Source organism: Esox lucius, chromosome 2 (assembly GCF_011004845.1).
Source record: "Esox lucius isolate fEsoLuc1 chromosome 2, fEsoLuc1.pri, whole genome shotgun sequence".
Taxonomy (NCBI): Eukaryota; Metazoa; Chordata; class Actinopteri; order Esociformes; family Esocidae; genus Esox; species Esox lucius.
In genome coordinates this window covers 23,881,127-23,893,115 of record NC_047570.1, presented here as the reverse complement: position 1 = coordinate 23,893,115, position 11,989 = coordinate 23,881,127, and the positions used below count along the sequence as shown (strand labels likewise).

The 11,989-nt window shown below is 38.3% G+C and overlaps 1 protein-coding gene across 2 annotated transcripts; it reads right to left on the bottom strand.

The window, feature by feature from the left end:
• Positions 1-1,788: 1,788 nt before the first annotated feature.
• On the bottom strand, positions 1,789-7,387 carry cnep1r1 (CTD nuclear envelope phosphatase 1 regulatory subunit 1). 2 transcript variants are annotated; one of them, XM_010896582.4, is made up of 6 exons: positions 7,111-7,387; positions 4,941-5,012; positions 4,650-4,723; positions 2,835-2,944; positions 2,396-2,450; positions 1,789-2,229 (listed from the first exon to the last, which is right to left on the bottom strand). In XM_010896582.4, the coding sequence occupies exons 1-6, from the start codon at positions 7,211-7,213 to the stop codon at positions 2,188-2,190; spliced, it is 456 nt and encodes a 151-aa protein (XP_010894884.1). In that variant the 5' UTR covers positions 7,214-7,387; the 3' UTR covers positions 1,789-2,187.
• Positions 7,388-11,989: the final 4,602 nt, after the last annotated feature.

The window sequence follows — 11,989 nt, the reverse complement described above, 5'->3', positions numbered from 1 at the left end:
TTTCATCCCGGTACCTAACAGCAGTCAGGGTACCGTTGGCTAGCATGTGGTGGTCTGTGTGACCCACCAAGGATATGCCTCCCCAGACCATCACTGACCCACCGCTAAACCAGTCAGGCTGGATGATGTTACAGACAGCATAACGTTCACCACGGCATCTCCAGACTTTCAAGTCTGTCACATGTGCTGTCACGTGTGAACCTGCTCTAATCTGTGGAGAGCATGAGGTGCCAAGGGCAGACCTGCCAATTCTGGTGTTCTCTGGCGAATGCCAATCAAGCTGCCCAATGGTGGGATGTGAGCACATGTTCCACTAGAGTACATCGGGCCCTAATGCCACCCTCAAGGAGAGAGCAATTGTCAGTGGCCACCACTTGCAAAACCATTCCCTTTTTGGGGGTTGTCTTGCTGTTGCCTCTCCAGTGCACCTGTCACTTTCATTTGCATCAAAACTGGTGACGTTGATTCACAATCGCTTATGCTTCCTAACTGAACAGATTAATATCCCTGAAGGTCGACTTGGTGTGATGATTGCGTGATTAATAAAAAAATGTAAGCAATGTATTTCTCTCATCTATCCACAGAAACTTTTTCCAGAACTCTGATCTTTTCTGAATATGTTAGGACATCTTTTGAATCCTTACTAAATTTAGTATTTTTACATCTTGTAGAGGCCAGTGAGTACAATGCTTTGCAATGAGTGTATAAACTCACTGCTTGACACCTTAAGCACACTAGCGAAAGACGCTAGGACCTATGGGTTTCAGCCTCCTTGCTACTGCACCTCCTACACCCAAGGACCCAAGTCTGAGTAGGACCATTACATATGCACAAAACATGTTATTCCAAAATGGTTCATCTGATATGGATAAAAATACCCCCAAATTAAAGCGGCCAGTCTGTACCTTATTTTATACCGGAGTACAGAGACAAAGCAAAAAAACGTCTGTCACTGTATAAAAACCCATGGACCTCACTGTATGACCCGCAATGTTGCGCAGCATTTTTCATCTTGATTTGATTGTCCGCTGACAAGTGTTGTCATATCTTATTTTTAAAGTTTTAAAATAAGCATACTATTACTTTGTCATCATTAGACAGCCAATCAAGATTTTAAAACATTATTGTAATAATTCATACATCAGCCCCATCTCTGCTGTTACAAGCTCCTTTACTAGTTTGAGAATCTGTTGTCACCAAACCACTAACATAAGCACCTTGAGTTTGCCATTGGACCTTTGATGGAAAAAAGATTCTATTAGCTGATGAGACAAAAATGAAGCCTTCCATGGGGCTGTTTTACTTCCAATGGCCCTGGGAACCATCTTAAGATACATGGCAACAAGTACCAAATTTTAGAAAACCTCTGCCTCTGCCAGGAGGCTAAAACGGAGTCACAGCTGGAGCTTCCTGTAAAACAATAATCCTAAGTATACCTCCAAAACCACACAAAAATGGGTCTCTGACCCTATAATCTAACATTTTTCACAGCCTTTTCTGTATACTTTTACCTAGGGCATCAACAATTCAATTTTGCTGCAGAAACACCTAGGCATACATTTTCTCATTCTAGCAGCTTTGTCAACAATAACAAGAATACAACAAAGGAAAATGCTAGGTCTGCCGATAAGGGGACAACCAAGCAAAGCATCAATCTAACGAGATTTAAGTCCAGAAAGTTTAAAACATGTATATGCAAAACCTTATCTATAGTGACAGCATTGCCCAGTCTATATGTTGTAATCAAACACTACAGAAAATCAAAAGAAAGATGTCTTCACACTAAAGTATTTCTTAGGTGTATAACAATTTATTTAAAAAAGGACCTTTATCTAAAACAAATACATCATAGAGTCATAGAAATAAACATCTGTTCTCATGACAAATGAGTAAAACAAAGGGTTTGTGAGCCCAAAAGCAGCTTTAATGGAGACTAACACTGAGATGCTGTTAAAAAGTTGCTTGCTGTCCTCTTCCCTTACAGTTCTTCATACATACGTAATGGATCCCAACAAAATGATTGCCACCTCAGTGTTTCCCCTCTGTCATCCAAAACCTCTGTTAGGGTATTTCAAATCCCACAAACAAGAGTTGGGTCCTTGTATCTGTTGTTCATTCAGCGGCAAGCAACATAATTATAAAGAACACTTTTTGCTTCACCCCGATTCTCTTCAAATAGGTTTGCGGTTATTGGATGTGTGGCCGTGGTTTGAGAATTAATTTCCCAGTCTGTAAACAAGAAAAAATTTTTATGTAACAATACACACTGAAGTAAACTCCAAATAATATACTTTTGAAATAATTAATTTACAAAAAAAAACATGACTGAATTGATTAGGGATTTAAGTAACTAAACATCACAAAAGATTTGTGTAAAGAAATGTAGGCTTCTTACATCATCACAAGACATGTTGTATTCTGCTAAAACTGTCCGGCAGCGAGCTGCAATACTGAAAGACCAAGTTAAGGTTGTGAGACACTGGATTGTACATGACAAATATATATACTTTGTAATCTGACTGCATAAAGACAATTACTGAGCAAATTACAAATAACTTAGACACATCTTTTAGAAGATTTTAGGGTGGTTCCACAGAAACAGAGTAAGATTAGCCCTTGTCAAAAAAATAATAATGAAGCTCAATGGAGATTGTGCATTGATCTTTCTTTTTGTAAATCAAGGGACTTGACTTAATCATTGTCCACAAACCAGCCAATAACACTTTACTTGTAGAGGAAAGAAAGAGGGGGAAAGGACCAAGCCCACAATGCATCAGAAGCAGCGTCCAGATAACGAGACCACCGAAATGTGGATCTTCAAGCAAGAAGGATACATTGACGGTGCAACTACTCGTTTGTGAATACCAGCAAAGAACAGAGCAATCAAAGTGATGCAGCTGATGGTGAAGAATGGATGGTTCCACAATGATGAGAAGAAAGACACCTGAGAAAGAAAATGACCAGATTGTAACCAGGCTAAAACCAATAACACACAGGCTGTGGCACCAATACGTTTGTTTATAGTAGAGTAGGCTGTTGGGTATGCAATTTTTTGTTTGTATTACACAACATTTCAGCTATACTTAAAATGTTCAGATGTCATAGTCATTTCATATTTTCTTCTAGCTGAATTCTCAGCACACTATTGAGGAAAATAATCCACCATAGGTATTAGACAGCAGCTGAATCCAAAATGCAAAAAAGTGAAAATAGTACTTAAATGGCAGGGGACAGGCATGACTGCATAGGATCAAAAGACATTCTCAGTATGGATAGGTATGCTGACACTTTGTTGCTTACAGCATGCGTACTAAAAATTACATTGTACACTCACCTAAAGGATTATTAGGAACACCATAGTAATACTGTGTTTGACCCCCTTTCGCCTTCAGAACTGCCTTAATTCTACATGGCATTGATTTAACAAGGTGCTGAAAGCATTCTTTAGAAATGTTGGCCCATATTGACAGGATAGCATCTTGCAGTTGATGGAGATTTGTGGGATGCACATCCAGGGTACCAAGCTCCCGTTCCACCACATCCCAAAGATGCTCTATTGGGTTGAGATCTGGTGACTGTGGGGGCCATTTCAGTACAGTGAACTCATTGTCATGTTCAAGAAACCAATTTGAAATGATTCGAGCTTTGTGACATGGGGCATTATCCTGCTGGAAGTAGCCATCAGAGGATGGGTACATGGTGGTCATAAAGGGATGGACATGGTCAGAAACAATGTTCAGGTAGGCCGTGGCATTTAAACGATGCCCAATTGGCACTAAGGGGCCTAAAGTGTGCCAAGACAACATCCCCCACACCATTGCACCACCACCACCAGCCTCCACAGTGGTAACAAGGCATGATGGATCCATGTTCTCATTCTGTTTACACCAAATTCTGACTACCATCTGAATGTCTCAACAGAAATCGAGACTAATCAGACCAGGCAACATTCTTCCAGTCTTCAACTGTCCAATTTTGGTGAGCTCGTGCAAATTGTAGCCTCTTTTTCCTATTTGTAGTGGAGATGAGTGGTACCCGGTGGGGTTTTCTGCTGTTGTAGCCCATCCGCTTCAAGGTTGTGCGTGTTGTGGCTTCACAAATGCTTTGCTGCATACCTCGGTTGAAACAAGTGGTTATTTCAGTCTAAGTTGCTCTTCTATCAGCTTGAATCAGTCGGCCCATTCTCCTCTGACCTCTAGCATCAACAAGGCATTTTCGCCCACAGGACTGCCGCATACTGGATGTTTTTCCCTTTTCACGCCATTCTTTGTAAACCCTAGAAATGGTTGTGCGTGAAAATCCCAGTAACTGAGCAGATTGTGAAATACTCAGACCAGCCCGTCTGGCACCAACAACCATGCCACGCTCAAAATTGCTTAAATCACCTTTCTTTCCCATTCTGACATTCAGTTTGGAGTTCAGGAGATTGTCTTGACCAGGACCACACCCCTAAATGCATTGAAGCAACTGCCATGTGATTGGTTGATTAGATAATTGCATTAATCAGAAATTGAACAGGAGTTCCTAATAATCCTTTAGGTGAGTGTAAGTAGTCATATGATTAGTACACATTATGTTACAACAGCAGATTTCAGACATACCTTCCTCCATTTTAGACTCAACCACACTGCAACCAGAAAAATACTGACCTTCTGTGTGTCCGGGTCTATCAACCAGTTCCAGGCCCCAGTCGCCGTGCAGACAGACACCACTATTAGAATCACTGAACAGAATGTGAGAAAACTAATTATATACTCCAAATCATATGGCAGAAAAATAACTGCTTAAATCAGTTCCTAAAATATAAAATACTCCTGCTGGGAGTCCATTCATTCCTTAAATGTTATTTATTATGGTTTCACGTTTGTATTTTAGCCATTGAATGTTTCAATACTGGTTTAAAATTACTGTGAGGCAGTGTCCCATCTGCAGATACTTACTTCGCCACCTCCCAGTTGCAGGCTGCAAACAGGAGACATATTCTGTCAACCTTCTCTCAAAGGCTTTTAGGTCTGCAAAAACAAGGAGCATGTCAGGGCATTTAACACTTTGGCAAATATGCTCCTGGGCACCCTCTGTCTTGCATGTTTTAGATCTCTCCCTGCTCCATCACACCTGATTCAAATGACTGGCTCATAATCAAGTCCTTCATGAGCTACATCAGGTATTTTAGGGCAGGGAGAGATCCAAAACATGCAGGGCAGGGGGGGGCATCCAGGGGCATGTTTGAGAAACACTGGTGTAGAGAAACAGATAATGCGTGTGTGATCTGTTTCGAATCAATAAAGTGCCAAATCCGCAATGCCAGGGTAAATCACACAGCTGCAAACCCTATAAAAGTGGCAAATTCATTAAACTGTTTTGTCGCTCTAGATGATTCCAAACCAAACCGCAAAGTTAAGTGACCTCTTAAAACATTGTTTGGGAAATTGGTGGCAGAGCAGTAACCAGGAAGTTTGCTAGATTGAACCCCTGAATATCAAGGTGAAAATAAATCCATGGTTACACTAGTTCCCTGAGCAAGGCAGTTAGGTAAACCTACATGCCTCCACGGGTGCACCCCCATCCACTTAAGGGGGACTGACTTAAACAAAAGACAAACCACAGTTCAACCTTGAGTGCAAAAAAGGAATTCCCTTTCCCTTCCTTTTAAAGAGTTCACCAAGTCAACTATTACTTCACACTTGCAGAAGTGCAAATAAAGCTACCTTTAGAAAAACATTAGTTAACTAAAGTTAATTAAATCGTTTACTGCATCCTTACTCCTTCATGAAAAATTATAATTACATTTGAAACGTCAGACTATAAACTACACGGTTAGGCAACATCCAACAACTATGTAATGCCATTTGGGTCACAACTTCAATATCACTGCATTTCAAAATTTTACAGGATATACTTGTTAACAGTAGTAACAATAATATGTAACAGATGCATTATGTATCATAATTAAGGTAAGCTACATATGTTGCCGACCCTTCTGCCTCCTGTACATGTAGGCTGGCCAGGCATCACTCTCTCAATCTCTGGGATATCTGCACCGAAAAAAAGACATGTAACTGATGGATTAAAGCAACAATCCCCCTCCTAAGTCTAATGTATACACCGCTTTCGTTGATTGTTGTGTTTGGACCTTGTCTGTTCAAGCAACGCACATGATCCTCTTACATGCCATCTTATGATGCATGTAGCTAGCTGGCTTGCCTATAGTTCGTTTATTTATGAAGAGATTTTTGTGCACTGAAGTCACATGTATAGATTAGTCACATCAGTTCTCAGAAAATTGATAACCACAGCGGTTTCTGGTCATTCTTTTCAACCTGGTTCTACAATCAGTGTTTGTTAGTGTCCAACATGTCCAACAGTGTTACTTGGATACGTACGGGTTCGTTTTCACAAGCAAAACCCAAACCGATCCATAACACAGGTGTTGCTCCTTGACTTTTATACTTTTATAAGGAGACATGCCAAAGCATAGAGGCATGATTAATGCGTTTTTCCCCCGCGAAAGACATGTAGTCATTAAGCAGTGAAACGGGGGTCTCAGCTTTCATCACAGATGCTAACATTGTCACCTGTCACAACAGCAGCCTTGAATTCAGATGCTGTGGAAGGGCTAGTTCGTATTCCTAGCAAGAAACTTTTAAAGTACTCGTTCATTTCAAACGCCCCAAAGTGTAGTGACGTGTAATTAGGACACGAAACCTTGTTTTCAGAATATTGTACTTGGGGGTAGAATCTGTTTGTCGTTCATAACACTAACATCAACACGGTAATATGATAGTGTTCTCTAACAGTAAGAAGTGGTTAACAAAACAAAATCGAAAACTTTGTGCACAATTTAATGTGGAACTGCAGATGAGGGACATCGGCAAACATGGGTAATTAGGTTGAGTTTAGCAAGAAAAATGTTTTACCAATGAATAATGTGGTCGAATAAAAAGATCAGTACATGATCTAGCTAGCTACGTCACCATGGCTGGCTAATCAAACGTGTCTAGTAAACGATTAGTTGCAAAGGCACGTTGGTCATCATGCGTTTTCATAATGAAAAGTCATTTAGAATAACATGCATTACACAATTAGGTTATAATAAATAAATTTGCTTGCCATGTTGACTACCTTCGGCCTGTTCCAAGGAATTCATTGCTCTGGCTGTTACTGTTGGTTGCCCTAGTACGCCTTGTTGGCCATCGGTACCGGGCGAAAACATCAACGTCGACAATTAGCCGATTTCGAAAACTGTACCGTGATTGATTTAAACAGACAACTATCATTAGTTCAACATTCTGCTCAATTACAATAGTCCAAGTGAATTGCAGCTAGCTACTTCTCTCACGAAATTCACTCGGGGGAATCCCCAAACACCCCGGATGAGACAACTTCTTTGGTAGGATTTATTGGCTATTGATATCCAACTTTGAAAGTTAATTACCGCCACCTACTGCACTGGCGTGTAGGCAGAGATGGATAGGTTTAAGATGCACTCCCATTACATGATCATTCATCTGGTGCCTCTTTTCTAAGGGGTTAGATATCTGCCAAAAAGTTAAGTGTACGTATTGTTAGGATCGTAAAAAAATACATTCGTGAATTGCTACGATCATAAAAAATGACAGACGTAAACAATCTGTGAACGTACAAACACCCTTTTACATCTGCAAAGATAAGACCCAAACGTAGCTCTTCGAAACTGTAAAGCTAGCAACAATAAATTGGACAGCTAGCCCAATGTTCAACCATTGCGTTGCCATTCCGGATATCATGTTCAAAATAAAAGTCCATAGCTGTTTTTTAAGGCTGCTTAACAACATTACACCAGTAGGCTATCAAGCATTCAGGCGTTAGGTAAAAATACTTGTGTGAACATGACAAGGACACAGTATACCATTGCACACAATATCTTTCTGAGCTGCAAAATATAATGAAGTGATTTAGGTCAAGATATTCTTTAAATATTAGTGCTATTTAATTGTTCTGGTCATACTATTTATGATGTCTGTATGTGGCCTGGAACTTCTGTAGTAATTGCTTAACATTTTGTTTTAGTTATTCAGTATTTTAACAAATTCTCATTTTACAGCAACAACCCAGGGGGGAAAAACGAAGACCCATAAAGCAACGCTGTTTGATTATTTGGGGCCACAACAAGTGTGTAGGCCTACACAATAATAACATTTCTATAAGTTTGAGTGATTTTATTACACATGAAACCTATATACAAAGAGAAGTTATGCATTCACTATGCATGCATGAAGACAGAAGAGACTTTTAAATTGAAATCTTGCAGGGTACCCATTTTGCAGTTTCCCTGATTTCATGTTGGTCATACTGCCTCTGCTTTTTATATTAGCACTCATCCCGGAAATTTCGGTTACGTTTTTTAGGAGGATGAGATGAAACTGCCAAAACTCCAGATTGTGATGCTGTATTTTAGAATTATAAAACTAGATTCGCAAAAAATGTCTGTCATCACAACAGGGTGTTTGTACGTTCACAGATCTAATTTCACACGTATGTTTCATGTTTTGCGTATTACTTTTTACGATCATACCAATTTATGGATGGATTTTCTTACAATACCAACAATACATACGTTTAACCTTTTGGCAGATATTTAACTCCATACTTTTCACTTAAAAAGTATCACCATGCAAACCAATCATTGGTTAAGAAGATAAAATAAGACTGTTAACGACTTTGTCTATTAAAACAGAGAGCAGTGCACCCCACTCCCCAAACAACTGCTGCACACCTGTGATGGCCAAACGAGGCCTCATTAGCGTTATTTTAGCAGCAAGATATCATGTTGGCAGCACTCAGATTTTTTTTATCATAATAAAAGCCATCATTGAACTTTATAAGGCAATATAGTAAATAATCTAGTCTATAAAAAGAACAAACAAGAACAGTATTGGAAAGGATATTAAACATAAAATGTATTGTATCTGTATATAATACTGTATATAGGGCAATGGATCTATATTGCCTTATATATTTCAGTGATGGCTTTTATTTTGAAAAAGAAAATTTGAGTTAGGCTTCTAGCATAATATCCTGCTGCTAGAAGAACGGTAATGAAGCCTCGTATTGCCATCACTGCCTGAACCTCATTTGGATTGTGAATATGAATGGTCGTGATTTGATGAGACCACTTTTTAGAACAGTGTTCTTGAAGGAGCTTGGTACTTTCAATGGGGTGATCATGTGACAAGAGTGCACCTTTAATTTAAAACAAATCCCAGATATAGCCATAAAAATCTCTGCTGTAAACCAGTAACTGGAAAGGATAAAAAATGTAGTGTGTCAGCTTAATATGTCCGAAATAGTGTCAGAATGTGTTGGAAATAGCTTAATATGTGTTATAAATAGTGCACCAAAAGTGCCAGGATTGTCTACTATTTCCAGTGAATTGTTGTAGTATGCAACTGTCAGAGATATTTATTCAGAACCGATAAGAATCCAGGAGTAATTCTGTAATACATAATATTGTAATTTTATTGTAATGTGCATAGATTAATTTTTTTCTTCAAAATAGTTTGTTTCAACATATTTAACATACAATAACTACCAATTGGGGTCCTTGGGGACCCCAAGAATAAACTACTGTAATAAACAACCATCAAAGCAAAATGTAAACTTATTTTGTCTTAAAACATTATTAATTATGTAATAAATGTTATCTGAAAAAAAAACGTATTATTATTATTTTAGGAAAGTTAGTTAATTTGCATATAGTGTAAAACGAAAATATATACTTTTCTTTAATACAAATTGCAGCTTTTGTACATAGTACAATCCATATTAGTACTTAAAATCTTATTTACCATCCTTTGATTCTGGTATCATTTCGTTTTCAATAATTTCAAGAAGATATTATTTGTATTACATTTACAGTGGGGAGAACAAGTATTTGATAACCTGCAAAACTGGCAGTGTTTCCTACTTACAAAACATTTAGAGGTCTGTAATTTTTATCATAGGTACACTTCAGCTGTGAGAGATGGAATCTAAAACAAAAATCCAGAAAATCACATTGTATGATTTTTAAATAATTAATTTGCATTTTATTGCATGACATAAGTATTTGATACATCAGAAATGCAGAACTTAATATTTGGTACAGAAACCTTTGTTTGCAATTACAGAGATAATATGTTTCCTGTAGTTTTTGATCAGGCTTGCACACACTGAATCTAGATTAGATTCAACTTTGTCAGTGAACATGTACAAGTACAGCACAACAAAATGCAGTTAGCATCTAACCAGAAGTGCAAAAAGAAGTGCAAAATATTTACAAGTGAAACAATTAAGACCAATGTATTTTATAAGTGGGATGTATAAATGTGCAATGAAGGCAAATGCAAGTACAAATGGCAATTCTAAATGTGCAATGAAGGCAAACTGAAGGTGCAAGGTTGTATGTGCAACTGAAATACAGGGATAGCAGCAATGAGGTTCCCAAGGTAGACATGTACATGCACCAACGGAAAACGTCCTAATCAGACTTGGCAAAGCAATGTCAGTCCAGTAGTACAAAGAGAATAGTGCAACAAGGTCCCTGAGAGGCAGTACTAAGCAGTGTGCAGGTGGGTATGGTTAGTGCTGGGTCTCAGAGTTCAACAGGGTTACAGTAGCTAGAAAGAAACTGTTCCTGAGCCTGCTGATGCGGAAACAGAGAAACCTGTACTGCCTGCCTGATGGTAGGAAATCTGTCTGCTGCATCTATGTGTCTCCTTCAAAATGACTGGCATCAGTGTCCTTACCCCCATAATAGTGTGATACTTTAAACATTGACCTATGGGAAACATGAACTGAATAAATAGTTCCATTTATAAAATCTGCATTGGCGGAGTTGGGTGCTTTTGACTGGGGTCACCGAGGACCCCAATAATAATAAACTTTGCCTAATTAAAAAAATTATTGTCAGTTTTATCGTTCAATTGAATGGTTGTTTCATTCATTTGAACGGCTGCCAGCGGAGTTCTACCCCGACCGCTGGCTTCCAGCTCAGTAGCCTACTCTCTGTCCAACAGGTGTTAGTTTGACATTAAACATAAAATGTACAGACTAGATTTCTAACTATATTTGTCTTATATATTTCAATGATTGCTTAATTAGAAAAATAAATTCTCAGTTAGCGCTGCTAGCATAATACCCTGCTGCTAGAAGAACGGTAATGAAGCCTCGTATGGCCATCACTAGTATTCTGTGTCGAAACTTTTTGCACCTGTAAAACTTTTATAAGCAGTTAATTAGCCATATTCTCCTTGGTGGAGCTCCCGCTGAGTCCTTTAGTCCGCCTGGTTACAGACTGCCTACAAGATATTAAAAGCCAAGTTGCTGAATCTCTTGACTAAGATTGTGAACTGTGTTTGTTTAATTGATGCAAGAGTGATGAGCACATAGTTAGCACATACAATATACAGCAGCACCACCACACAATGTATCCTTGAGTTTTCCGATCAGAGGCCAGAGTATGATTTAATTCTAGATAACATACAATTACAATTAAAGGAATTGCAATTCAGTCAATGATTTTAGCACCACGTATCCAATCATTGATTACAAACGTTATTTCCTTCTCTAATGCTGTGTACAGCTTGATATATATTTCTTTACACCTGTGAAAAAAATTATTGTTGTTTTACTTTCCATTTAATTGAAGCGTCTCCAAACAACGGGTCTGTGTCTGTGAAATGCTCCCCATGTTTTTAATTAGGTCTTACATAAAACATCATGTGAAAATGAAGGATATAAATACTTATGTAACTATATTTTAGTTATTTAATATATATTGATCTTAAAAAAGCATACTGGACTTTGAAATCAAAGATAATTTATTGCATATTGTTGACATAATTTATAATTCAAAACATTGTAATGTCACTTTGTGATACAATAAACTGTAAAGATATCCAAAGGGTCTGAATACTTTAGCAAGGCACTGTATACTTCACTTCACCTATATTTATACAAAGAAATCAAC

What these genes read in the sequence shown, in the direction of transcription:
- cnep1r1 (XM_010896582.4), bottom strand. Translation starts at nt 7,213, where the DNA reads ATGTTTTCGCCCGGTACCGATGGCCAACAAGGCGTACTAGGGCAACCA. An exon ending in TAGACCCGGACACACAGAAG is followed by an intron (nt 2,945 to 4,649) that starts GTCAGTATTTTT and finishes TTTCTTTCTCAG; the next exon opens with GTGTCTTTCTTCTCATCATT. An exon ending in ACAACATGTCTTGTGATGAT is followed by an intron (nt 2,230 to 2,395) that starts GTAAGAAGCCTA and finishes TCTTGTTTACAG; the next exon opens with ACTGGGAAATTAATTCTCAA.